At 46.8% G+C, this 25,107-nt stretch overlaps 1 protein-coding gene across 2 annotated transcripts in view; it reads right to left on the reverse strand.

Moving 5' to 3' along the window:
* Positions 1 to 25,107, reverse strand: part of HECW1 (HECT, C2 and WW domain containing E3 ubiquitin protein ligase 1) — a 202,145-nt gene that overhangs the window by 144,368 nt on the left and 32,670 nt on the right. For both annotated transcript variants that reach the window (XM_056857626.1, XM_056857625.1), the window contains exon 3: positions 23,915 to 24,022. In XM_056857626.1, coding sequence (XP_056713604.1) covers positions 23,915 to 24,022 — 108 coding nt within the window. The remainder of the gene's footprint in view (positions 1 to 23,914; positions 24,023 to 25,107) is intronic.

Here is a 25,107-nt window from a genome sequence, read left to right on the forward strand (position 1 = left end):
GAAGCTGTACAGAGCAGCCTCAGCTGAAATAACGTTTCTCAATACCTCGCTCGGCAGGGTGTATTCAAGGAAACCCCTTTAGTTTCTTGTGCAAAAGGAAGGTCCTGAGGACAGAAACCCTAGCCTTTTTGATGAGCGGATACTGTCTCTAGCAGCAATGTGCTGCTGTTATATATGGCCAGGGCTGGGCGGGGGATTTGAAGGCTAAAATATAATCAGACAGAAATAGCACAGATTGCTGAAATGCCAAGGTTGTGGATCCATAGGGTTGCCAACCTCAGGTACTAGCTGGAGATCTCTTGCTATTACAACTGATCTCCAGCCGATAGAGATCAGTTCACCTGGAGACAATGGCTGCTTTGGCAATTGGACTCTGTGGCATTGAAGTCCCTCCCCTCTCCAAACCCCACCCTCCTCAGGCTCCACCTCAACAATCTCCCACTGGTGGCGAAGAGGGACCTGGCAACCCTACCTGGAATGGTGGGGCAGGCCACATGGATATTGATGGAGAGAGACAGGTTTGAAATCTTCTCAAAGTTGCTGCCTAACTATCAGAACATTGTTTCATGTTTTGGACATGTTTGGGCGGCTGTAATTAGAGCCTAACGAAGTGTTAATTGGGTGGGAAAGACAAGGAATAGAAGTGCTGTTGGCAGGCAGTCTCTTGCTTTTTTTTTGTCTTCAAGACTGAATAGCACATGTGACATTTCACAGATGGGACCATTTGTAAAATCTGTGACTCATTAAGAAGAGTGACCAAGAAGAGATGGGCATAGTTATTATAATGGCTGGCAGAGCATGACAAGGAGGTTTGTTTTTTTAAAAGGTGCTTTTTTTAAGGTGTGAGACATACTTCATGGTTTGTTTCCACTGTGTGTTTCAAAGAAGGATTGGGGGGGGGAATGAGCACCATCCAGTCACAACTGAACACCTCAAAGATCCGGAGATTTCAAGAAGGAAGATATAAGTGCCAACCTTCTGAAATCAATGGCACCTAACAGTGCTTAACTTTGGCTAGAACAATGCTGGTGTCAAAAACCTTTTTCTCTAGGGTAACGTGCGATGCTAGAAATATAGCAGCAGACAGAAGTTCCCATTATGCATGCCTTTTAATGGCAAGGAAGGGCATGGCAGAAAAATCATATTTTCTACCAGGGATCTGTTTTATGTATGGTTGCCAACTGCCAGGAGAAAAATAAACATGTTCTTTACTGCCAAGCTATGAAAAGCCTCAACTGCCCATTTCTACACATTAAGCCTCTGTTAAGCAGACAAGGCATTTTTCTCCAGGCCTGCGAGCAACCCTGATTTTATGTGTGGGCAAGCCTTCCAGCTACTCCATTCATTAGATCTGTTAATAGATTAAATGTTTTGGGAGGGGCCGTGGCTCAGTTTATAGGGCATCTGCTTGGCATGCAGAAGGTCCCAGGTTCAATCCTTGGCACCTCCAGTTAAAGGGACTAGGCAAGTAGGCGATGTGAAAGACCTCTGCCTGAGACCCTGGAGAATAACTGCCAGACTGAGTAGACAATACTGACTTTGATGGAACAAGGGTCTGATTCAGTATGAGGTAGCTTCATGTGTTCTGGCCTCAGAATGTAATGCACATGGCCATCTCCATCATGTTTTCCATGCATATATCCTGCACACACCCTAAAGCTACTGAACTGCTGCACCACCTTTTTGGTGGTGCAGCATCGCTGTTCTCTATGGGGCTTCCCCCTGCCCCATTTTCCAAATTTTCTTCAAAAATAGCCCTTTTCCTCCTGGAGTAGCCACGAAACCTCTGTGGAGGTGATGCGGCAGCACCTCAGACACGCCGTCCCTGGCCCCCATGGCTTTGAGGAATGTAGGACTTACTCCCAAGTAAGCGTGCACAGGACTGCAGCCCTTACATGTCAATGTGTGTGTGTGTGTGTGTGTGTTAAGTGCCGTCAAATCGCTTCTGACTCATGGTGACCCTATGAATCAATGTCCTCCAAAATGTCCTATCTTTGACAGCCTTGCTCAGGTCTTGCAAATTGGGGGCTGTGGCTTCCTTAGTTGAGTCAATCCATCTCTTGTTGGGTCTTCCTCTTTTCCTGTTGCCCTCAATTTTTCCTAGCATGACAGTCTTTTCTAGTGACTCTTGCCTTCTCATAATGTGACCAAAATACGATAGACTCAGTTTAGTCCATCAAAAAGGACACACTTAGCTCTACTGAGTCCAAAGGTACCTCCACTGTTCAAGCCAGTGTGGTGCAGTGGTTAAGAGCGGTGGTTGGAGCGGTGGACTCCAATCTGGAGAACCGAGTTTGATTCCCCACTCCTCCACATGAGCGGCGTACTCTAATTTGGTGAACTTGGTTGGTTTCCACACTCTTCCACATAAAGCCAGCTGGGTGACCTTGGGCTAGTCACAGCTCTCTTCGAGCTCTCTCAGCCCCACCTACCTCACAGGGTGTCTGTTGTGGGGAGGGGAAGGGAAGGCGATTGTATGCCGGTTCGATTCTTCCTTAAACGGTAGAGAAAGTTGGCATATAAAAACCAACTCTTCTTCTTCATATGAGTTCAGTCCTGCAGCTTTATTTTATGCTCAATGTCTTGCTGGACATCAAAAGCAATTTCCCCCCAAAATATATTTTTCTCTGCAAATTCCAAAAGCAAACCCCCATCCGTTAAAAACAAACATGCAAAGGTTTTTATAAAGACACAGTGAAAGAACAGAAGGTCTCTCTCAAGATAACTAATCCCAAGGCCAAGGGGACTCTGGGGGTGGACAGCTCAAGCAACTGCACATTGCGCCCCCACCTTGAGGAATGACCTGCCTGAGGAGATTAGGAATGCTCCTCGCTTTTGTCATTCTGCAAGCTATGTAAAAAAACAGGAGGGTGTTTTTATAAAGGGAATAGTTTAACGGAATGGTTCAGGAATCTCCTTTTATAAAGGGAGCGGGAATGCAGTGCAGTCTACTCCACTCTTTATGGTATTTATTGTCAGTTGTTGTAGGTATTATCCTGCTCCTGCTGCACTGTTTTCTACTTCTGTAATTCCATTTTCTGCATTGCGTGACACATCATGGCTGATACCTTTTTGCACTCTTAAGTGCATCATTTATTAGATTAGACTGCTCGCAGATCAACAGGTCATGCACAAAACTAATTAAATAAGTTTGGTAATACGGATATAACCAAACATACAGAAATACAAAATCCAGAGTACACAGTTAGAAGGAAGAGTATGCAGTTAGAAAGCCACAGATTATTTTTTTGGCCATGGCGAGGGTTACATTTGGATCAGTATCAGCCAATAATTTTGCTACTATATCTTGTTTTTGAGCAGGACCCCACCTCTGAATGTATACTGAAATCCATTTATTTCGAGTGAGATCCTACTTTTTACAATTGATTAAATAATGCCAAACAGTATCCAAATTACCAACCTTCAGCCTCAATGAGGAAAGTGGAATTTAAATAGAGTAAACAAAGAAACACACAAACAATTTACCTTTCCAAACATACAAAATTCATTTTGAAACCAAGGGAAGCATCCAAAGCATTTTGAGGTGTAACACAGAAGTATGGTGCTCAAAGACGAAACCCCCCTCCCAAACGTAGCTCTTTGGAGCCCAGCTACTGTGTGGTATCGTTATGTATAATCCATTTTCACAATGCTGTTGTGAGAATTAGTAACATGAGAAACGAGATCCAAAGTGCCACCTTAGGCAAGGCCATGTAGTTGGCATGCTCTGTAGTATTTCTGACACTTTTCCTTTGAACGGCAGACTGTCCTACCAAATTTCAGAAACAGCAATCCAACACGCCCTTAGGCACATGAAAGTAGCTTCAAATGTGTTTGGATTCTTGCATGTGTGTGCAAATTGCTTTCAAGAACTAGTGTTCTGGATGGTAGCCAGGAAGACTGGCGGTGGAAAGTGTTGTCAAGTTGCAGCCAACTTATCGTGACCCCTTATGGGGTTTTCAAGGCAACAGGAGAACAGAGGTGGTTTGCCATTGCCGCCTGCTGAATAGCAACTTTGGACTTCCTTGGTGGTCTCCAGGGCTGACCCTCTAGCTTCTGATCTGATGAGATCGGGCTAGTCTGGGCCATCCAGGTCAGGACAAATTATTGCATAGGACCATAAAATACTGTGAAGCGCTAAAGAAATAACAACATGAATACCTTTGAAGAGAGCACCAATACAAAATAAGATACAAGGCTATACAGAAAAACGCTTTAAACTATGGTCCTAAGCTTAACACTTCCTGTTACAAGAGGTGTCCAGAAAATCCAGACCAGAAATTTCAAGAAACATGAAATTTCACATAAGTGGACCACCTACTCCCATGAAAATGCACAGCTGGGATTACAGAACCCACCCATTTATTCCAATCTTTATTTACAATAATAGATGCACTCCAGATCCCAGGAAATTCTGCAACAGAACCATGCATTGCATACAAAAATTCTAATGAACCTAATGACATATGTGTTTATTTTAATTTAAGTGTCTTATCTACAGGTGCCCAATGAAAGTTGGCTAATTATTCAGACCTATTCCCTTATGAACCTGCTCAACCACTATGGTAATCTTCAGAGGCCTAGCTTCAGATGCCCCCACCTTCTGAGATTAGTCAGGTGGCAACCCAGGAGAGGACCTTCTTGGTTGTGGCACCAAAATTCTGGGACTCCCTCCCCACAGAGATTTGTCTATCTCCTTATGTTGTCATCTTCCATTGCTATCTTCCACCAGTGGGTAAAGCCTTTTTTTTTTAACATTCTCTCAGAGATCCCTTCTTCCTGACCAGTGTTTTAATTGTTGTGCTTATATCGATGTATATATTTTAGCTTTTTAAAAAATTGTTTTAATGATGTGTTTTTTTTTTGGGGGGGGGCTGGTTTTAAAAGGTGATTGTATGTTTAATTTTGTTAGCTGCCTTGGTGGTCTTTGAGAGGGCAGAAAGGTTGGGATATAAATTTGGTAAAAAAAAATTTTTTTTTTAAATAGACTTGGTGCATATAGCCTCCAGCTCAAGGCTGAAGCCAGTGGGGTTTAGCACGTGGTCACACTCTTGGACTAGCATTTAGGAAAGCTAGGTTCAAATCCCCATTCTGCCACAGAAGCCATGCACCAGCCATACACTGTCTCACCCTAACCTACCTCACAGAGGCTGTGAGGATAGAATGGAGAATGATGTTGTCATCCATTTGGGGTTCCAGTTGGGGAGAAAAGCAGGGCATGAATATCTGAATAAAGTTCTGGAGGACAATGGACTGGAAGCTGCAGTCAGGAACATAACTAGTGCTGAACACCTGACCAGGTAAAGGTAACTTGTAGAACTCTTCGTGTATATGTTAGGCCTGACTAATCCAGAGGCTTTACACTGCCACCCAATCACAGGGACTGATTTTTCACACCCCTCTTAACTTCTGCACTATGGTCCATGGTAGGTCTTAGCTACAGATCCTGATACAGAAATTTTTTTTCTGGCCGTCAAGTCGCAGTCGACTTATGGCGACCCAGTAAGGTTTTCAAGGCAAGAGACTAACAGAGGTGGTATGCCATTGCCTGCCTCTGCATTGCAGCCTTGGACTTCGTTGGTGGTCGCCCATCCAAGTACTAACCAGGGCTGACCCTGCTTAGCTTCTGAGGTCAGATGAGATCAAGCTAGCCTGGGCCATCCAGGTCAGGGACAGAAAGTTACAGATGTCGTTTTTGTCTCCTGGCAAAAAGAGTTGGCTAGATCAGATAACCAAGGTCATTGTCTCCTTTCAATTGGAGCTGACAGAAGTTGGATTGGCAAACCCATCCATCTCCCTGGGGATGACGTAACTATCCAAAAGACTCATGTACATATCAGTTATCGTACTAGCCTGACAATTTCTAAACCATCAAGGCAGAGAGAATATAGTGTATCGTTTGGAATGAGTTTCAGTTTGCAGCCCCGTCGGGTCATTTTACACCCTCAGATGCATTTAGCTTTTCCAAAAATAAAACGCGAAGAAGAAAATCGTACTCTGGAACATGGAAGAGGACATGTTGCAACTTTAATTATCGTTTTCCATCACATGCTCCATCTTGAACTTCCAGCTCTAAGCCCGCTGCAATTCAACAATGCACTACCACTGGACCTCCTTAAGGCAGGTAGTTCCGGCAGTAGACTGCAACAGCTTCACAATGAAGCTTGAGTATGGATACATCTTGTTATCTTTGCCTCTCTGTGTCCTCCCTTCTCCCTGCATGCTGTCTTTAACACTGAATTTTTTAGATTTGGTTGTCCTGGCAGGGTTCTGTCCCCTGCCCCTTTCGTCAATCTGGAAAGGGCTTTGTACACTGATAGCTAGATGTAAATCATCCTCATCCTCGTCCAGATATCAGCTCCAGTGTGCATCAATGTCTGCACCCTTCTCGCCTTCCTCCCATTTCTTTAGCTCTGTTCATCAAGATTAATCTTCTTTTTCTTCTCTCACCCAGAATTTCACTTGCTCTTTATAATCCTCTCCGCTCTTCTTTTGCTCAAAGGTCAGCTGGGCCTTAGCAGCTTAACTCTCACTAGAAGGGTAGATTTATTATCTTGGATATAAAAAACAACAATGCCAAGATTAAGACGGTCCCCCCCTCCTCAGATTATCAGCTCTCTCAAACCTCTAGTGCTCAAAACAACTAAAAACAATTCTATTCAGAACAATACTCTGCATGTGTACTATTCTATGTTTTGCTAAGATCCATCAAGGGACGTTTGATGGACCGTGGATAGCATTACCATAAGGTTGCAGTTTACTTTTACAATGTTGTCAGTTTCAAGTTAGGTGACAGGCTGACCAGTCCTTCGCTAAGCATTTTCTTGAAAATAATACCTAACAGGGAAGGGAACGTCATTACCCAAAAAGTCTCCTTATGCCCAATTTTGTCCATCCAGGGAGGGGAACAAAAGCTTAAGCTGCACTTCTTGGCAAGTGTAATATACTGGATATTCATACTATATAAAAAAATTAGGACAGAGAAATTACCAAGAAATAGTTTGCATATATCTATGAACAGGAAACAGAAAAACTGCTCAATTGGGTTTAATAGCTGCTTTCTATGGCAGCCCCATAAATTAAATCAGCACTGTACTCAGCCTTACGATAATACGGCAAGATCAGATTACTATCCTGCATTCCTTAATTACAGTGGACATTGACACTGATCACTGCTGTGTGATTAAATTACTGCTTCTCTTTCTAGCCAGTCCCTATGTGCTTGCTCATCATTTTTTTAAGGCGTTTCAGAGCTAAAATTCATTCTCTTCTACATGTATATAGGAGGGTGAGATTTAATATACAGCACTTAGGAGTTCAGCTCACCACTCAGTTCCTATTACACCAGTGTTGAAAAACACAGCTGTGTTCCAGCAGTAATGCAACTTGCAAACTCACATGATAAAAATATAAAATGTTCCACAACTGGGGACAAAAAGAGAAGAGATCCCTAGAGCATTTAAGCCTGGATGGGAGACCACCAAGGTAGTCCAGGGTTGCTGTGCAGAGGCAGGCAATGGCGAGCCACCTCTGCACATCTCTTGCCTTGAAAACCTCTACGGGGTCACCCGTATCAGCTGCAACAATCTTATTACAAAGCAAATGACCTGCACTGACCAGCAAGTTCAAACAGCAACACAGAATTGTCACCAGGTGAAAACAGTTATTTTAGCAAAGTAGGAATTTCTCTCCAAAAACACTTAGATAAACTTTTTTTTTCCTCCTCCAAAAGGGGCAGATTGGCCATCCCAGCAGGCTGTGTTAATTTGGCTGTGTTAAACCAGATTAACAAACCAATGGCTTGGAGAACCACCTTCCCCTACCAGGGTCACTTTGCCCCCAAGCAAGGGGCGGCCCTTGATCCATTTGAGACGGCCCTTGTAGATGCCACTGTGGTGACCCAGCAGCCCTAGCTGCCGCCATGAACGAGCCGGCTGCCCCGAGCACTTTGCAGGGCAGTTGGCTCACTCGTGGTGGTGTTGCTCCTGCTCCACAAGGGGCAGCCAGCTTACTCACGTTAGTGAGAGAGTAGGGTTGCCAGCTCCAGGTTGGGAAATACCTGGAGATTGTTGGGGCGGAGGCTGAAGAGGGCAGGGTTTGGGGAGGGGAGGGACTCCAATGCCATAGAGTCCAAATTGTCATAGCGGCCATTTTTCTCCAGGTGAACAGATCTCTGTTGGCTGGAGATCAGTTGTAATAGCGGGGGATCTCCAGCTATTACCTGGAGGTTGGCAACCCTACGAGAGAGCCATCTTTTGCTCTCCCACCCCATGGGAGGGCTGGGCTACATTGCAGGGCCCTTCCAGGGCTGTTTTTTCCAGACTGTGCCATTTTCCAATGTATTTCAGCTTCAGTGTCTCCTCCTCTGGTTGCTTATTCACTGCCACCCTTCTTTCGCTGCTGTTTCTTGTCCTTTCCTGAAATATGCACATTGGGGGTCATGTAGTGAAAGGGATGAAATCATAATGACCTGTCACTATATGTCATTAAATAAAATCATGTGGGTCAACACAACCAATGAGATTTGGCCTACGTTATGACACTATTCAAGGCTAAAGAGTATAAATTGAGAGTAAGAACAAGTTCATCAAGTAAGTGATCATTTTTGCATTGAGGGCTGGAAAAAATATGCTTGAAAAGGGTGAGGCATTTTTTGGCACTGCCAGAAATTCTCATCAAAATGTGTGAGTAGTTTCTCTGCTCCGCTTCCAATGGACTATTTATGCCTAAACAATCACAAGTAAGTTATTTTAAAATGGAACTTACATTGTACATGTGCATCTGTTTTCCTAAGTGTTTCATGCTTGTGGCTCTGTTTGCATTGAATCATGCAGGGTAAACTGGCAGCCTAACATTTGTTTGCTTGTTCTTGTCTGGAGGAGATAGCCAAATGAACAGCATCTTATTGCTTTGCAGCCGTTGTACAATGGAGGGTAAAATAACCATAGTTTACTTAAGAATATGCCAGATGGTTTGATTATATAGGAACACTGTCCTTTTTTTGGTAAGAATATTGGATAATTTTGTCAAAGGTGGATGCACTGGCTGAGGGTAGCTTTACACTTGCATGTACAACATCAGAAGTTGTGCATTCTAAGTCCAACAGTATGCCATCTTGGATGATAAACATTTGTAAATGTGGACTGAGTATTTCCACTTGAATGCAAAAAGAGAGAAAGAGCTCTGCTCCATTAATCGCTGTATATTCATTGCAGAATCAATATGCATGCATTGCTTGTTATCTTTTATCTCAACTACACATCATATGATATTTTTAGCCTAATATTTCCATGGCAACAAGGCAAGGAATGGTCCATTGGAGAAGACAGACGTGGCAGAGCTGTGTAGCTGGGGAATTCAAAAAAAGAGGTCTCAGCTCTTTTCCAGCATTCACTGAGTCTTCCAGGCTTTTGTCGTGGCGTCATTCATTGGCTCCGATTTCTTGAGATTCAAGTTAAAACACAATTTGGGGGGGGGGGAGTGATTAAAGGCCACATTAGTCCTGAAATATCACAGCGATGCACTCCTGTGTCAAAAACCATAAGGAAGGAAAGATTTACACTCATTGCTCCTTCTAAGTCAGGCACGATGATGCCCCAATACCCTTGTATTCTGTAGCTGATTTACGCCAGGACAGGTGGATGCATTCTTCCCATGTTAAAACTTCCAGTGTGAGCATGGATAATATAAAAGATCTCAATTTCACCTGGAGGGAAAGTCAATCATTTTGGAGAATTTGCACCTGGTTTCAATCACACTTGTTTTGGGAGTTCCATACTTCCCAGGCCTGCGTGGGCCCAATTCAGCTCAGGATGGACGTGCACACAGAGAGGGGGCTTACACCTTTCCTTCTTGGGCTGTTTCTCCAACCTGAAATGGCCCTGAGTGGCTGTATGTATTCTATAAGCCCTTAGTGGCTACATCTACTTATATTTATGTTTTTTTCATTGCCGAATGTGGCATGATTATGTTTTAAGCCCTGCGAGGCATTCCTACGTGTGAATTAACACGGTTCTTTCTTAAGAGTATTTTTTGTTTCTTGTTTGCTTGAGGATGAAATAACATTTCTTAAAAACAAGCTTAGGCTTATCTGTTATTTATTATTTTTTGTAGTTGTTGTTGAGCCTCGTGCTGCCTCTCTCTTTAGTCTTCACTAATTCAGCACAGGTTAATCCATTTCCTAAGAGTACCTGGAGGTTGGCAACTCTATCACATGTTGGGCCTGGCTTAAGTGAGTAGGTAAACAGTAATGTCTCAAATTTAATGTAGTTTTCATCACTTTTGTTCATATATTTATTATTTGTACCCCCACTTTCTCCCCAATAGGGACCCAAATAGGCTTTCGCCATTCTCCTCTCCTCCATTTTATCCTCACAACAACACTGCAAAGTAGGTGTCGCTGAGAGTGTGTCACCCAGCCAGCTTCCATGGCAGAGAGAGCTGAAACTGGTTCTCTCAGCTCCTAGTCTGACACTCTAACCCCTATGCAACACTGTCTCTCAGAATATACATTATATTGTTGCACAGTTTCTTTTAAGTGTTCGGGAGAGTCTTATTGTAAAGGGAATAGGGTCACAGTTAGCATCTGTGAAATGTAGGTCATTTTCTTTGATTTGTTCTTGTACATATCATACTGTTGCACTCTTTCTGATTTTGTAATCCAGCTAAGTGTCGTTGTTGGTTGTACATATTATACTATTTTACTATATGTATTATACTGGTTTTAATGTGCTACTCTCATTTTATTGTCACATTTTATTGCATTGTTGGCTGCGTGTTTTATACAGGTTAAGAACAGGCGACTCTCATCTGGAGAACCGGGTTCGATTCCCCACTCCTCCACATGAAGCCAGCTGGGTGACCTTGGGCTAGTCACAGTTCTCTCCGCTCTCTCTCAGCTCCACCTACCTCACAAGGTGCCTGTTGGGGGTGGGGGTAAGGGATTGTAAACCACTTTGAGACTCCTTGCGGTAGAGAAACGCAGGTATAAAAACCAACTCTTCTTCTTCTACTACTACTGTTCTTATTGTGTTGTTTTTAATTGTACAATCCGCCTTGGGTCTCAGTGAAAAAGGCTCACTGTAAATGAAGTAAACCAATAAACTGGCCCTGATTGTCCTTTGAAATTGGCCCTTTCAGACATACTTACGCTGAGATGCAATGTGCCAGGGATCAATCCCCAGTGAATTTATTTCACCACGTCAAGCTATTTCTGTCAGTATTCATTTATTCCAAATGTACTAGACGTACTCCGTTCCATGCTGGTCGCCCCTTATTTTTCTATGGAGATCATTTTCGGTATGGAACAGACTGACTTCTGGCTGGTGTGCCGCAGGGTTAACGGAGACAATGTATACATCCCCAGCAGAGTTTAAACAGCAACCACATCATTCAACACAAGTCTCCATTAACACACACATACACAAACCTCGACTATAATTATGCACAACAGGTATTCCATGGAATTGGGTATTTTGTTTGATTCTCGATCGCTGCATTCACCGAGGTTTACAATAGTACACGGGCATTTTACCTGTATAACTTGGGTTAGCATTAATTAGCCTCTGCAAAATAGGACGGTTCTATGGCACTTTCTGCTCCCTCCCCTTCCCAAAGTGAAATTGTCAGCTGGCGGAAAGCTAACCTAAGACTGAATGAATCAAACAGCATCCTGATATATGCAGATGAGGGCCCACCGTAACCATGGCAGCCGCATCTACCCAAGCATTTGCCAGGTAACCATCTCTGATTTGGCTGATTACCACCTCCCCTCTCGGGCCCCGGTTCGGATTACTCTGTCATCAACTACCGGTTATTAGGGAAGCAGGTTAATCTAAAGGCTAACCAGACTCGGTGCACAGTTTGAAACTGGATTTTCAGTAATTGCTGTTTATGAAGCACTTTATGAAGCCTCCCAATCTATCCCAGAAGTTAGAACGCTATTATAGCCTCCAGAGTGAGGCAGTAATTACAGACGCGTCTCTGGCTGTCAAGGATTCCTTTATTAACCCAGTTTTCATGGTTTTCTAACTCAGCCAGAAAATATGCATGTGCTCGCTTTCACGCCAGCAAAAAGAAACTCCACACTGAGAACATTTCCCCCTTCTTATTTAAGATGTTTTGAATCTCTCTCCCACTCCACCTGGGTTTTGGAAGTACAAAAGAGAAATTCTTATACTTTCTGATAAGTGCATAATTTTAAAGGCAATATACAGTGTTCATTTCCCAGCCTGCTTGACAGTGGCAGTTAATTTGCCTGCCTTGTGACACTGGAAAATGGTGGTGTAAGGGTTCTTAAAAAGTGAAACTCAGCACAGATCTTATTAGAAATCCTCTATTCTACTGCAGGAAGTTGATTTGGTTTTCCTGATAGTAATGTCAGTGTAAACCATCAACAGGCACAATAAAGAAGAGAACCTTGTTCATACAAAATAATGGTGTTTAAACTTCACATCTGGACATGTGAAAAGTTGGTGGAACTTTCATTCTAACCTGAATGCAGGTTTTCCAAGACCATCAACTGTCCCTATGGAGTATTAGTAACTTACATGCCCGCAACACTAGATAAATAATCAAGACTAAGGTTTTCAACTCAGGCAAATTAAGTTTACTTAACTTTGGCATGCTGTATGTTGTAATTCTTGAGGAATCCAGTGTAGCCACATATGCAGACCAATTTTTTTTTAAATGAACTGTTCAAGGAAGTAGAATGGTTTCCCCATTGCTTTGGATATCAAAGGGAAGATCTACATATTTGTGGAGTTAACAGTGAGGAGGGTGAGAATCTCTCACACAATATGCAACACTAGTACTGTGTATCATGGGATGTTGCCTCCAGAGTACTGAAGATGGTACTTGCAACTGATGTACGCTGGTTTCAAAAGTCGAATCCACCATAGTGTGCTGTTATGCTGAAGAGCTTTACTATGGATGCCACAATTTTTATTTATTTATTATTTACTTAATTTCTCCCCAATGGGGACCCAAACAGGCTTACGCCATTCTCCTCTCCTAAATTTTATCCTCTCAACAACCCTGTGAAGTAGGTAAGAATGAGACTGTACATCTGGTCCAAGGCTTAGCAAGCAAAACAGAGATACAAACAAGGATCTCCTAGTCCAAAACTCCAACACTCCTAGTCTTAGTTTATTCAATTTCATGGTCCTTAGACCTAACATAAAATATTTGAAGGTACATTGCCTTACCAAAACCAGCAGTATAAAACAATACCTTTCGGTTAAAACGCTATACAAAATATAGTCTAACACTACACAATGATGTCTTGCATGGCATAATGTTAAAGCAGCCTTAACTGGACCCAGATAACTCCGAAAAGCTTTTGTCCCCCTGGAGATGGCTTTGAAGATATTTTTTTAATGCAGACCTGCCTTTGTTCTCTACCTACTAACAGCCACTAAACCCAAAGCTAGTCTTGTTGGCCACCATCCAGAACACTAGTATTCTTGATTTATCTCAGCTCACAGTATTGCTGCCCACCACCCCGGTTCTGGCAGCAAAGCTCTTTGTACACTTAGTTTTGCATAGCATTTCCTCTTGGGCCAAACCTGCACCTGTCTGCAACTGCACCTGGACACTGAAGCAAATAGCTTTAATTTCAAAGCTGATGCGAGCAAGCAGTTGAGACTGACTGTAGCAGGAATTGGCTACAGTGGGAACTGCGTTCAAGTCCAGGGCCTCAGGGGAATAACCAAGGGCAGCCCACAGTCCCATATTTAGTGAGCCAGAAACAGTCTCAGTCTGAGTCTCTCTTTCTCTCTCTCCCCCCCCTCCCCCAGAAGTAAACTGCTGCAAAGAGACTGACAGCACAGGACAAGAAAGAGCTAAACAGTCATTTAGGGGCCGGATTTGTGTGCGCGGATAACAAAGCTTGTGTGCTTATTGCCATGAAATTATAAGCATTAGCAGAGGGGGGGAAATCATTGGAATTAGCTGTATAGATACAGACACAAACAAGGTGACAACTGAGCACATCCCTCTGCGTATGCAAAATTGAAGTCTCTGGAGGCAAACACAATAAACAAAGACTAATTTCTGAGAGCCTGTTTGCGGGCCCAGGCCAAGAGGGCTCCCGAGGCCTCGGCACAGTACCCCCCCCAACTGTACGCCCCGCCCCCTCCCTTTCCACGGGGGCTAGCCTTAGAGCCCACATTGAACACAGGACAACATGTATGGATGAAAACAACTTTATTATAGATACAGCATTAGGCATTGGCAAGCATGGAGGCAGCATCCTGACATCAGGTGACCCATTGCCAGCTGATGTATCCTGCGCCCAGCACCCTGCTGAGCGCATCCTGAGATGGCAGTATCCAGGACCCACATGGACGGCAGCCACTTGGAAGGAGGCCGTCCTTACAGCCCACGTCTGGGCCTGTCCACACACAGGCCTTCCCAAAACCCCTTATTGGGGTCCCCAGCCTGGGAAAAGGGGGCTTGCAGGCCAGCTTTTCCCCAAACAGGATCTGGCCCCATGCTGAAACTGCCACAAGAGGAGGCCGAAGATAAAAAGGGGGGGCAGTCCCCTGCCCCCCCCTTCGGACGACTCCCGCCAACGCCTACTGCTGTAACCAAACCTGGAGACTATGATGGACGTCCTGCAACCATATGTCTGTGCCCCAAGACGACAAGTGCACCCCATCTGGGCGAAACAAAGCCTCCATATGACATGACAGGTCCGGGTGGGGGAATCACATCTCCGCCAAGGGCCTTTGCTGCCCTGCCGATAGCCAGCGTTGCCTTCCGCCTAGCCCGATCCACCTTCTCCGGGCATTCCGCCCCCCGCCAGGACCGCCGTTCTAGCATGTCGGACCACAGCACCTGCACCCCTGGCCACTGCCTCATCAACGCATGCAGGTCTTCCACGGCTGCCTCTCGCAGAGCATTGCCTTTCATCTTGCCCAGGTCGTTGCCGCCCAGCTGCACCACGATGATGTCTGGCACCCCGATCTGGAGCATAGTGCGCTGCATGAATGGAAGCAAGGCATCCCATTGCATTCCCTGCATGCCCAGCCAGTGCACCTTGATCCGGTCGTCAAGCCCCAGGTGTCGTCCCCAACCGGAATCCTTTGTGTAGAGGCCAGCCCAGTGCACAATGCTGTGGCCACATATCCACATGTGCTGCCTGTGAATTGTAACTTAAAACAAGGATCGGTTAATAAGAGCCTGACAGCGGCCGCACATAGCTCTTGAATGCTGATGAACGCCACCTTCCAATGGACTTAATACCCTGCTCTGAAAATCCCCACGCTGCGGCCGTGGATGCCGCCCCAATCCTGAATGAGTGAGAGCCGAAGTCACCTGAAGGTAGACCCAGCTCCGTCAAGCCCATACGCATCACGCTAATGAACTGATACCTCATAAGGGGGGAACCATTCGCATGCCTGAAAAATGGCCCCTCCCCCACCGGGCAAATGGCTAAAAAGGCCTTGGTAGCCCTGACCGGGCAGGGTCCCTTCCTGGGCGCCATGCCTAACTTGACAACACAACCCTGCCCCTCCGATCGGTTTTCGAGCGAGCAATGGTAATGCGGATGGAGCACTTGCCCGCAGCCACATCCTGGAACCTCAAGGCACGACCCAAGGCATCGACAGCAGAGTCCGCCACCAGCTCGCCCACCCTCATGGCCCCGTAGAATGCTAGGGTAAGCGGCGGTGAAGAGGGTTACCTCAAACTCAGAGAAGCAGACCCTTTTCAACACCTTCAGCAAGTTAGCCAAAACACTAAATGTTTCCATCCTTTGACCACCTTGCACGCCCTGAAAGAGTCGCATGGGTCAGCAAATCCTTGCGCCTTGCTAAAAAATGTAATGGCCGCCATGTGCCCACCATAGTCTTTGGAGCGCGCCCAAGCCGCCGCATGCCAGCCAAGTACTCCAGGACCATACCCTCCGAAGCAGGCCACGCCCCCGAGCCCCCCTGAACCCTGGGAAAAAGATAGGAACGCGGCAGCGGCCGCCGAATAGTACCAGAACGTGGCTGGTGCGACGGAACTGCAAATCCCTTCCATTATGTCTCCAAGCCAAGAAACCAAAACTCCTCCGGGAATGGGTCTGGACGCAGGTTCGCTCCTGGGGCCAAGGCACGGAATCTCTCCTCCTGGAGGTGGGATAATGCATCTGCAAGACTGTTGTCCACCCCCGCAACGCGCTTGGCTGATCATGTAATGTTAGCTGACAAGCAAGTGAGAAGAAATCTGCGCACCAGACACATGACCCTCCCTGACTTCGCTGTCTGTTTGTTGATTATCTGTACCATGGCCTCATTGTCGCACCAAAACCTAACCCTTTTATCCCGAAACCTATCCCCCCATATGGTAACAGCCACCAAAATTGGAAAGAATTCCAAGAAGGTGAGGTCCCTAGTGATCCCAGTTCCCAACCAAGCCTGTGGCCACTGCTGCACACACCAACGACCCCCAAAGTAAACCCCAAAACCAACGCCCCCAGCGGCATCAGAATGGACCTGCAGGGTTTCCCCGAGGTCCATAGGTGCCTGCCACAAGGACACCCCATTGAATTGTTGAAAGAACACCTCCCATACCCGCAAATCCGCCTTCATGCCCTTAGTAATCCTGACCCAATGGTGGGGACGGGTAGCTGCAGCCGTGGCCCTGGCCAACCTAGCACAAAATGCCCTCCCCGGGGAAACCACCCTACAAGCAAAGTTGAGATGCCCTACTAAAGACTGTAGTTGGTTCAGTGTGCACTTCTTCCTTGCCAGAAACAGAGATATAAGCGCCTGCGTGGCCAATAACTTGTCCTCGGGGAGCCGGGAGGTCCCCGCCACCGTATCCATCTCTATCCCCAAAGAAACCAGGCTGGTGGCAGGGCCCTCGGTCTTTTCTTGGGCCAGGGGGACCCCCAACTCCCCGGCCAGCACCTGGAACGCCTGAAGTAAGTTAGAGCATTCGTCGGTGCCAGCCTTCCCCAGGAATAAAAAATCATCGAGATAATGTGTAACCGACACAGATCCCGCCCTCTCAGATACCGCCCATATCAGGAAGGTGCTAAACGCCTCAAAGGCAGCGCAAGCTAGCGAGCACCCCATAGGCATGGCTTTGTTAAAAAACCAGGAGCCCTGAAAGTGGAACCCAAGGAGGCAGAAGTCATCCGGATGCACAGGCAGCAGCCTAAAAGCTGATTGAACATTGCATTTGGCCAGTAGCGCGCCTGGACCGCACGTTTGAGCTAGCCTAACTGCCTGATCAAAAGACGCATATCGCACCAAGCACAGTTCCTGGGGAATAGCTTCATTGACCGAAGCTCCTTTGGGGTAGGATAAATGATGGATAAGGCGATACTCGCCTGAGGCTTTTTTCGGGTCCACCCCCAGGGGGGAGACCCGAAGGTCAGGCAAAGGGGAGGAGCTGAAGGGACCCGCGAACCTCCCCGCTAACCATTCCTTCTCAATCTTGGCTGCAACAACATCAGGAAGATCCTTGGCTGATTTTAAGTTACTGGCATCCATAGCAACTCTAGGGCCCCGGAAAGGAATGTGAAAACCAGAAAGGAAACCTTCCCCAAGGAACTGTGCCGCCTGCCAGTTGGGTTATCTTGCCAGCCATGGCCAGAGGGCCCTCACATTAACCGGGGTGCTGGCAAGATCCATCCATGAGGATGAATCACTTCCCTGTCACCACTGCCGCCCCGGCACCCCCGTCCTTGCGGGCGGGGGCCCGCCCCCCTCGAAAGGGCTGCGGAGACCTAGGGCAGTTAGCCTTAGGGTGGCTGCTGAAGCAGGATTCGCAGACATGCTCAAACCTGCACTTAGTCCGGGTACAGCGGCCCTGATTAAACTCCCAGAACACCCTCCTGTGTGTCTCCCGGCGCAGAGCCCCCCTGCCGCCTTTCCCAAAGTCAGGCCTCCCCTTCACATGAGGGTTAACTAACATGGACCAAAGGTGATTGTCAATACGATCCCAACGCCACTGTTCATCATGCGAGGCCCTCTTACGGAACTCCTCGTCACACTCCATCGCTGCAGCCTCCCCTGCAAGCGTGTGCGCCTTTATGACGCAATTATAATGCGTGAGGAGGTGCCAAGCTCATTTAGGATAGGTAGTGGCAATTATAGCCATATAAACCCCAAAGCCCGCAAGCCAATTCTCGAAAGTCCGATCCTTGGGATCCACCTTTATTTTCTTTGGTTCCTGCTTACTGGACCAAATATTCCTGCCTACAGACACCTCAGGCTTAATAAGGGATATGATGTCAATATAATAGCCATCGAGTATTCGTTCCCTTAGGTCCCTTGGTAAGTGCATCTCCGGTGGGTTATCCCGAGACACACGTGGACTTATAAGGGGGGGGCCCCGGGTTCTTATCAGCAACCCATACTCCCTTCGCCCGTTCCTCATTATCCAACTACTCCTCCTCTGCCCGCCTGCGTCGCACCCACCCCGGCAGCCCCGGAACGTCGGCCCCCACCTGCCAGTACCTGGCCGAAGCCCCATCAGACTCGTCCCCGGAGGATCCACCTGCGGCTCCCGCGCTGTCTGAGTCCGACCTGCAGCAGCCCCCCTTTTTCCTGTGAGACCGCCGCTTGCAAACCTTCTTCCCCAGGCCACTCGCCTTGGAGCGGGAACCGCTGGGCTTGGAGCTGCTGGAGCTGGAAGGTGAAGAGCCCCCCCCCACTTCCGCCGAGCTGCTGTCCTCGCCACATGCCCTCCAGCCTCACGCTGCCCCGCTCCTGCCGTTGCGCCTCCTGCAGCAACACTGCCCGCCACCGCCTTCAAGCCAGCCATATCCATGGTGATCTGTTGCACCAGCTCCACAAGGCTTCCCTTCGAGGAGCCACTTCTTGTCCCGCTCGGCATGGAATGTGGCGCCGTAGCAGGACCCCATCCTTTTGCTGACCCTGAAGCGCCGTTGGCCCCACAGGGACGGGGGGCCGCCGCTGGCCTGGCTGCCACCCCCCCATTAGAGCGCTCCCTGCCCCTCGATGGCCCAGTCACCGGTCGCTTCCCCCAGTTTTTTGTTCCTCCTCGCTTCGGCAGCATGGTGTGCTCAGCTCCAAGACTGTACCACAAGGTGTGCTCCCACAAAACAATAAATAACCGGGGGGGGGGTGAGCTAACACAGCCCCCGCCCTAGTGATTTCCTTCGCTTCCCACCAGAAGCCTACGCTCACAGCGCTGCCTGAATGGAAGGAGCTCCGGATTAGCCTCCCTGCCCGAGCCGCGGGAGAAGAGACCGGGGGGGGGGGTGATCCGACAAGCACGGTGGAGGACTGAAAACCAGAGGGCCGGAGCTGCCCTTAAATACCCCACCAGCGGACCAGAGTGAAAAATTCCAGGTCCGTTTAAGGCCGGCCGGGGAGACGTGTGCACAGAGCCCAGGTAGGCCAGTTTGAATGCAGGGGCGGAGCCCACGCCCGGCCATGTGGGCCTTCGCCGCAGCCCCCCGAGGCCCAGCTGTAGAGTGGGGGGGAAGCCGGGCCCGAGCCCCCCGGCCCAACACCCCCCCCCCGCCACAGCGCAAGCCGGCCGAGCCCTGGTCTCCTGGCGCGGCCCCGCAAACAAGGGATCCCGCGGTAAAGGGGAATCCATCGCTTGTAAAATAAGGTGCTCTTTTAAATTAATGTGGAATTCATTAAATCAATCAGTATAAGTTTATTATGTTTTCAGGTGTAAACTTTTTTTTTTTTTTTTTTTTTTTTTTTTTTTTTTACAAATAACAGTCTTTGACCAATAGGAATTTCCCAGCAACCTATATATATTTCTTGATTCATGATATGCATATGTAAGCACATTTTTCACACAGTAAAAATGTGTTTAGATTGTTTAGCTGAGAAGGTAGCAGCCCAGTGCCATGATTTTTTGCTCCAACAATGTTTTGGTGGAATGGAATGCCATCAACCCATAATATTCTGTTGGTACTACAGAAATAAGAGCCCCGTGGTGCAGAGTGGTAAGTTGCAGTACTGCAGTCAAAAGCTCTGCTCACGACCTGAGTTCGAGCCCGACGGAAGTTGGTTTCAGGTAGCCGGCTCAAGGTTGACTCAGCCTTCCATCCTTCTGAGGTCGGTGAAATGAGTACCCAGCTTGCTTGGGGTAAAGGGAAGATGACTGGGGAAGGCACGGCCAAACCACCCCATAAACAAAGACTGCCTAGAAAACGTCGGGATGTGACGGGATGTGCCAAGACTGGGGGTCTCATCGCCACCAACCACCTTCAAACAATCTCTGCCCTGCGCTGTTGCTGCACACAGCTTGGCTTTGGAGTGCAACCCCCTAAACAAAGGAGCCCCCCTCTCTTTCCTTCAAGAATGGTATCCTAGCATGCACGGCTCCCTGCAGGGGACAAACGGTGACCATTTCGAAGTAGCTGAAGCTAGCATGGGGGGGAACTCAGACCTTGCAAGCAGGTGGTGGGAAAGTCATCCTTGTAAAGATGGGGGCAGGACCCCCGCTGTGCATTTCTATAAATATTTCTTTGCTTGTACGTATTTGTTTGTTTGTTACTCCATTGTAAGGCCTGTTGAAGGCTGTGAGAGTTCAGCTCCAAACCTGCAGGTGGGAGGTAGAGAGCTGTCCTGTGAAAAGCTGGGGAGAGGACCCATCCCTTCTCTTACTGAGGATACCCTATTGTTTTTCTTTCCTTCAGTCTTCCCCTCTGAATTGGTTCCAGCTATTGTTACAGTGTTATTTGGTTATGGGCGCCCTTGCAATTTTTAAGAGTTACTGTTGATTTTAAATAGTAAATGGATATAAGAACATAAGAAAAGCAATGCTGGATCAGACCAAGGCCCATCAAGACCAGCAGTCTGTTCACACAGTGGCCAACCAGGTGCCTCTAGGAAGCCCACAAACAACATGACTGCAGCAGCATCCTGCCTGTGTTCCAAAGCACCTAATATGATAGGCGTGCTCCTCTGATCCTGGAGAGAATAGGTATACATCATGACTAGTATCCATTTTTACTAGTAGCCATGAATAGCCCTCTCCTCCGTGAACATGTCCACTCCCCTCTTAAAGCCTTCCAAGTTGGCAGCCATCACCACATCCTGGGGCAGGGAGTTCCACAATTTAACTATGCGATGTCTGAAGAAATGCTTCCTTTTATCTGTTTTGAATCTCTCACCCTCCAGCTTCAGCAGACGACCCCGCGTTCTAGTATTATGAGAGAGGGAGAAAAGCTTCTCCCTGTCCAATCTCTTCATACCATGCATAATATGATTTTAATTGTGTTGGAATTGTTGTGAGCCACCATGCACCTGATTTGGTCAGGAAAGGGTGGCATAGAAATCGAATGAATGAATGAATGGAATGAATGAATGAATATTGCATAGGAGTGGTGGGTATGCTTGCTTTCCAGGAAGCCTGCTCACCATTACTTCTTTACTGAGCACCCAATGGATCACAGAATTACACAGAGCAAAGCTGTTTTGGGCATTCAGGGTCCATGATGTTCAGTTGCTTGGGGTCCTCAAACTGTTCCAAGTCTTACCAGCTGCTTTCCTACCAAGCTGTGCTTTAACAGACTTTTATTTTGCCTTTCAGCCAATCCTAAACCGCACAGGCTTGCTCTCCATTTGAATTTTTTTACAGCAGCCCCGTAAAAACTTGCAGCACATGTACCGGAGTCAATAAAGAAAGCATATCGCCAAGGGCACATGCAGCAACCGCAGTTTTACTATTCCTACGTAGGAGCAAAGGAACACACTGAAGATATTTTGCACCTCAAGTCAAAAGCCAAGCAAACATTCAAAAAGTTGTGCTCACGGGTTGTCTGGATCACCATTTCTGCCAGGCTGCAAGCTTCGGTGTCAAGGCCAAAACAAAAAATGGGGCTCTGTAAATGCATCCAGAATCACACCTGGGTTATTCTCAAGGCAGTGATTACATTATAAGTGGGACCTCTTATCCACCTCTGTGTCCACAAAATGATCATATTAAAGCTGCAAAGCCTTCCTTGGTTGGGTCCTACTTATCTTCAAGATGACAGCCCTCTTTTCCTTCTATTACTTTCTAATGCTCATTCAATTTTCTCTAACCTGACTTCATTTAGCATTGAGAGCTATCATTTCTCCCAAAGGAAAGCGGATAGGTGAAGAGCTATTTTGGTCTAATTCTATAATATGCACCAAAACTGTCAAATGGGTCCCATTGCCATTTTGCGCTAAGAAAGCAAGCACACCTCTTTTCTAATGGACTGTACACCTTCCAGACCATGTCCTGGAACACAGATGGTTTTCCTTCCATTTCACTGGTCCTAGAAAACCCAGCTTCATTTTCCTCAGCTTAATAGTTCCAAGAAAAGACCAATGTTCAGCTTCAGAGAATTGAAAGGCTTCCTCCATTAAAGAGAGAAAGTGAAAACAACCGAGTCTTTGGTACTTTGAAGACAAATTAAATGTACTGGGGCAATGAATTTTCATAAGCCAACTTCATGAGATGTGGGGGTACATCATGTCATACATGTGCAATGAAATATGCTCATGTCCAAGAAAGAAGGACTCACTCCTTCCATATGAGCCCACAGACCAACTAAAGGCTGCCGCTGATGTTCCCTGCTGACCACCTACTGTTGCCAGCTCCAGGTTGGGAATTACCTGGAGATTTTGGGGGCAGAGCCTGAGGAGGGCGGGGGACTTCAATGCCACAGAGTTCAATTGCCAAAGAGGCCATTTTCTCCAGGGGAACCGATCTCTGTTGCCCGGAGATCAGTTGTTCTCCAGCAACTACCTGGAGGTTGGCAACCCTATGACCACCACAAAGCAGGCCCTCTTACACATGTAGCTGCCTTATTCTGAATCAGACCATCGGTCCATCAAGGTCAGTATTGTCTACTCCGCCTGGCAGTGGCTCTCCAGGGCCTCAGACGGAGGTCTTTCACATCACCTACTACCTGATTCTTTTAACCAGAAATGCCAAAGATTGAGCATGTCCAGCAGATGCTCTATTATAGGGTTGTCAACCTCCAGGTACTAGCTGGAGATCTCCTGCTATTACAACTGATCTCCAGCCAACAGAGATCAGTTCACCTAGAGAAAATGGCTGCCTTGGCAATTGGACTCTATGGAATTGAAGTCCCTCCCTAAACCCTGCCCTCCTCAGGCTCCACCCCAAAAACCTCCTGCCAGTGGCAAAGAGGGACCTCGGAACCTGAAGTACGCTGAAGTAACTATTTGGGTCCTTGTGAGGACCCAGCCGGCCCCGTCCCTGAGCAGGGCTGTGATGCCACAATTTCTACAGCCTGAGAGTGGCCAATCCTACGAGCTGAGTATTGGGACTGTTGTAGTGCAGTAAACCAGTTACACCAATCATCACTGAACAGGGTTGGACTCTTCTCTGTGTAACCTTCCCTCCCACCTGAGTTTACAATTATTAATGATGAGCCCTAGCAATACACGTTTACAAAGTAACACAAGCGACCAGTAGGAGAAACAACAAAGTGAAGGAAGTAACAGATGTCTACACAGATATTTCTCCAAAATATAAGGAAGGCTTTAAAAAAATGAACAGCGGCTATAGAAACACGTAAGGAACAGAACTGAACACTTGCTCAGGTAGAAGGCAATCCCCACTACCAAGGACTAGGACAATACCTAGTCAATTTCGTTATCACAACGTCAAATAAGAATAAATGAAAATGAGACTCAGGCTGCCTCCAAACACAAAGGCATTCAGCACCTGTTGTGAAATCCTCTCATTGTACAACATTATGAGGAGTTCATGCTTAATTACATCCACATAAAAAGAATTATGGGCACAATTCCACCCACCACATTCATGCATTAATATCTGCCATGGTTCATGAAGCAGCGTTTCATCTCAAGCATGCAATTGGTTTTTTGTTGCCTACGTGAAACTCCCCCTAACAACTTCCAGAATATGAGCTCGGATCTCCTAACCCTCACTGAATCACGGTGTATGACTGCTATGAAATACTTACACTCTACAAAGTAAGAGCTGGCATCAATCTTCCAGATAATCTGTCCTCGGTGAGAGCCATTCACCCCACGGTTCTTGTAGTCCAGGAAGTTTTCAGACAAGACTTCATCTGCAAAATGTAATAAAGGAGATCCAATGATTGAAGAGTAAAGGAAAGGGCTGAAAAGCATGACCTATCTTTGTATAATTCATCTCTGAATGTGACACTGACTATGGAAAAACATCAGTTCATCTCCTTATATGTTTTTATTGTATTGTGTATCTTTTATATAAGGCTCAGTCTTTAACAAAGGCAACATAAGATCTTTAAAACACCAAAATATTTGTTAAAGTATGTTCTGTAACTCAAAGTTCAGCAGCAGTTGCTGCAATGTTCCTTAGTGATAACGACTATGCAAGATTGCACTTTCACAGAATGATCCGTAAAACAGAATGGAATAAAGTTTGCCTTAACCCCAAAAAAGATACAATTTTATCTGCTTTGTATCTCCCACCCAACTCCTCTTTGAAGAAGGAGAAGAGTTGGTTTTTATACCCCACTTTTCTCTACTGTAAGGAGTCTCAAAGAGGCTTACAATCGCGCCCGTTTGCTAGTGCAGCCGGGTGCTTCCTTGCTTCCTGGGGGTGGGGTGGGGGAGAAGCTGCGGAGGTGATTCCCAATCACTCCCGGTTGCTAGTGCAGCCAGGTGCTTGATTGCTTGCTAGGAGGAGCAGGGGAGAAGCTATGGAGGTTTCTCCCCATCGTGCTTGCATGAGTGTGTGTGTGTGTGTGGGGAGAAGCTGGGGAGGTTTGCACATGTGCGTGAGGGGGAGAAGCTGGGAACCCCTCTCTCTCTTTCTTTCCCTCTCTCTCTTTCCTTCCTTCCTTCTTTCCCTCCGTCCCTCCCCTTCTTTCTCTGCACAGCCTCTGCTAAAAACTAGGTGCGTCTTATGGTCAGGTGCATCTTATGGAACAAAAAATACGGTAATTTTAGAGTCCAGTAGCACCTTAGAGACTAACAAAATTTCTGGCAGGGTATGAGTTTTCGTGAGTCACAGCTCACTTATTCAGATACCAGATAGGAAGTGAGCTGTGGCTCATGAAAGCTCATACCCTGCCAGAAATTTTGTTAGTCTCTAAGGTGCTACTGGAGTCTTGCTTTTTTCTACTGCTACACACAGACTAACATGGCTACTCATCATGGTATTATTTTT

The sequence above is a fragment of the Euleptes europaea genome, chromosome 11 (assembly GCF_029931775.1).
Source record: "Euleptes europaea isolate rEulEur1 chromosome 11, rEulEur1.hap1, whole genome shotgun sequence".
NCBI classification, from domain to species: domain Eukaryota; kingdom Metazoa; phylum Chordata; class Lepidosauria; order Squamata; family Sphaerodactylidae; genus Euleptes; species Euleptes europaea.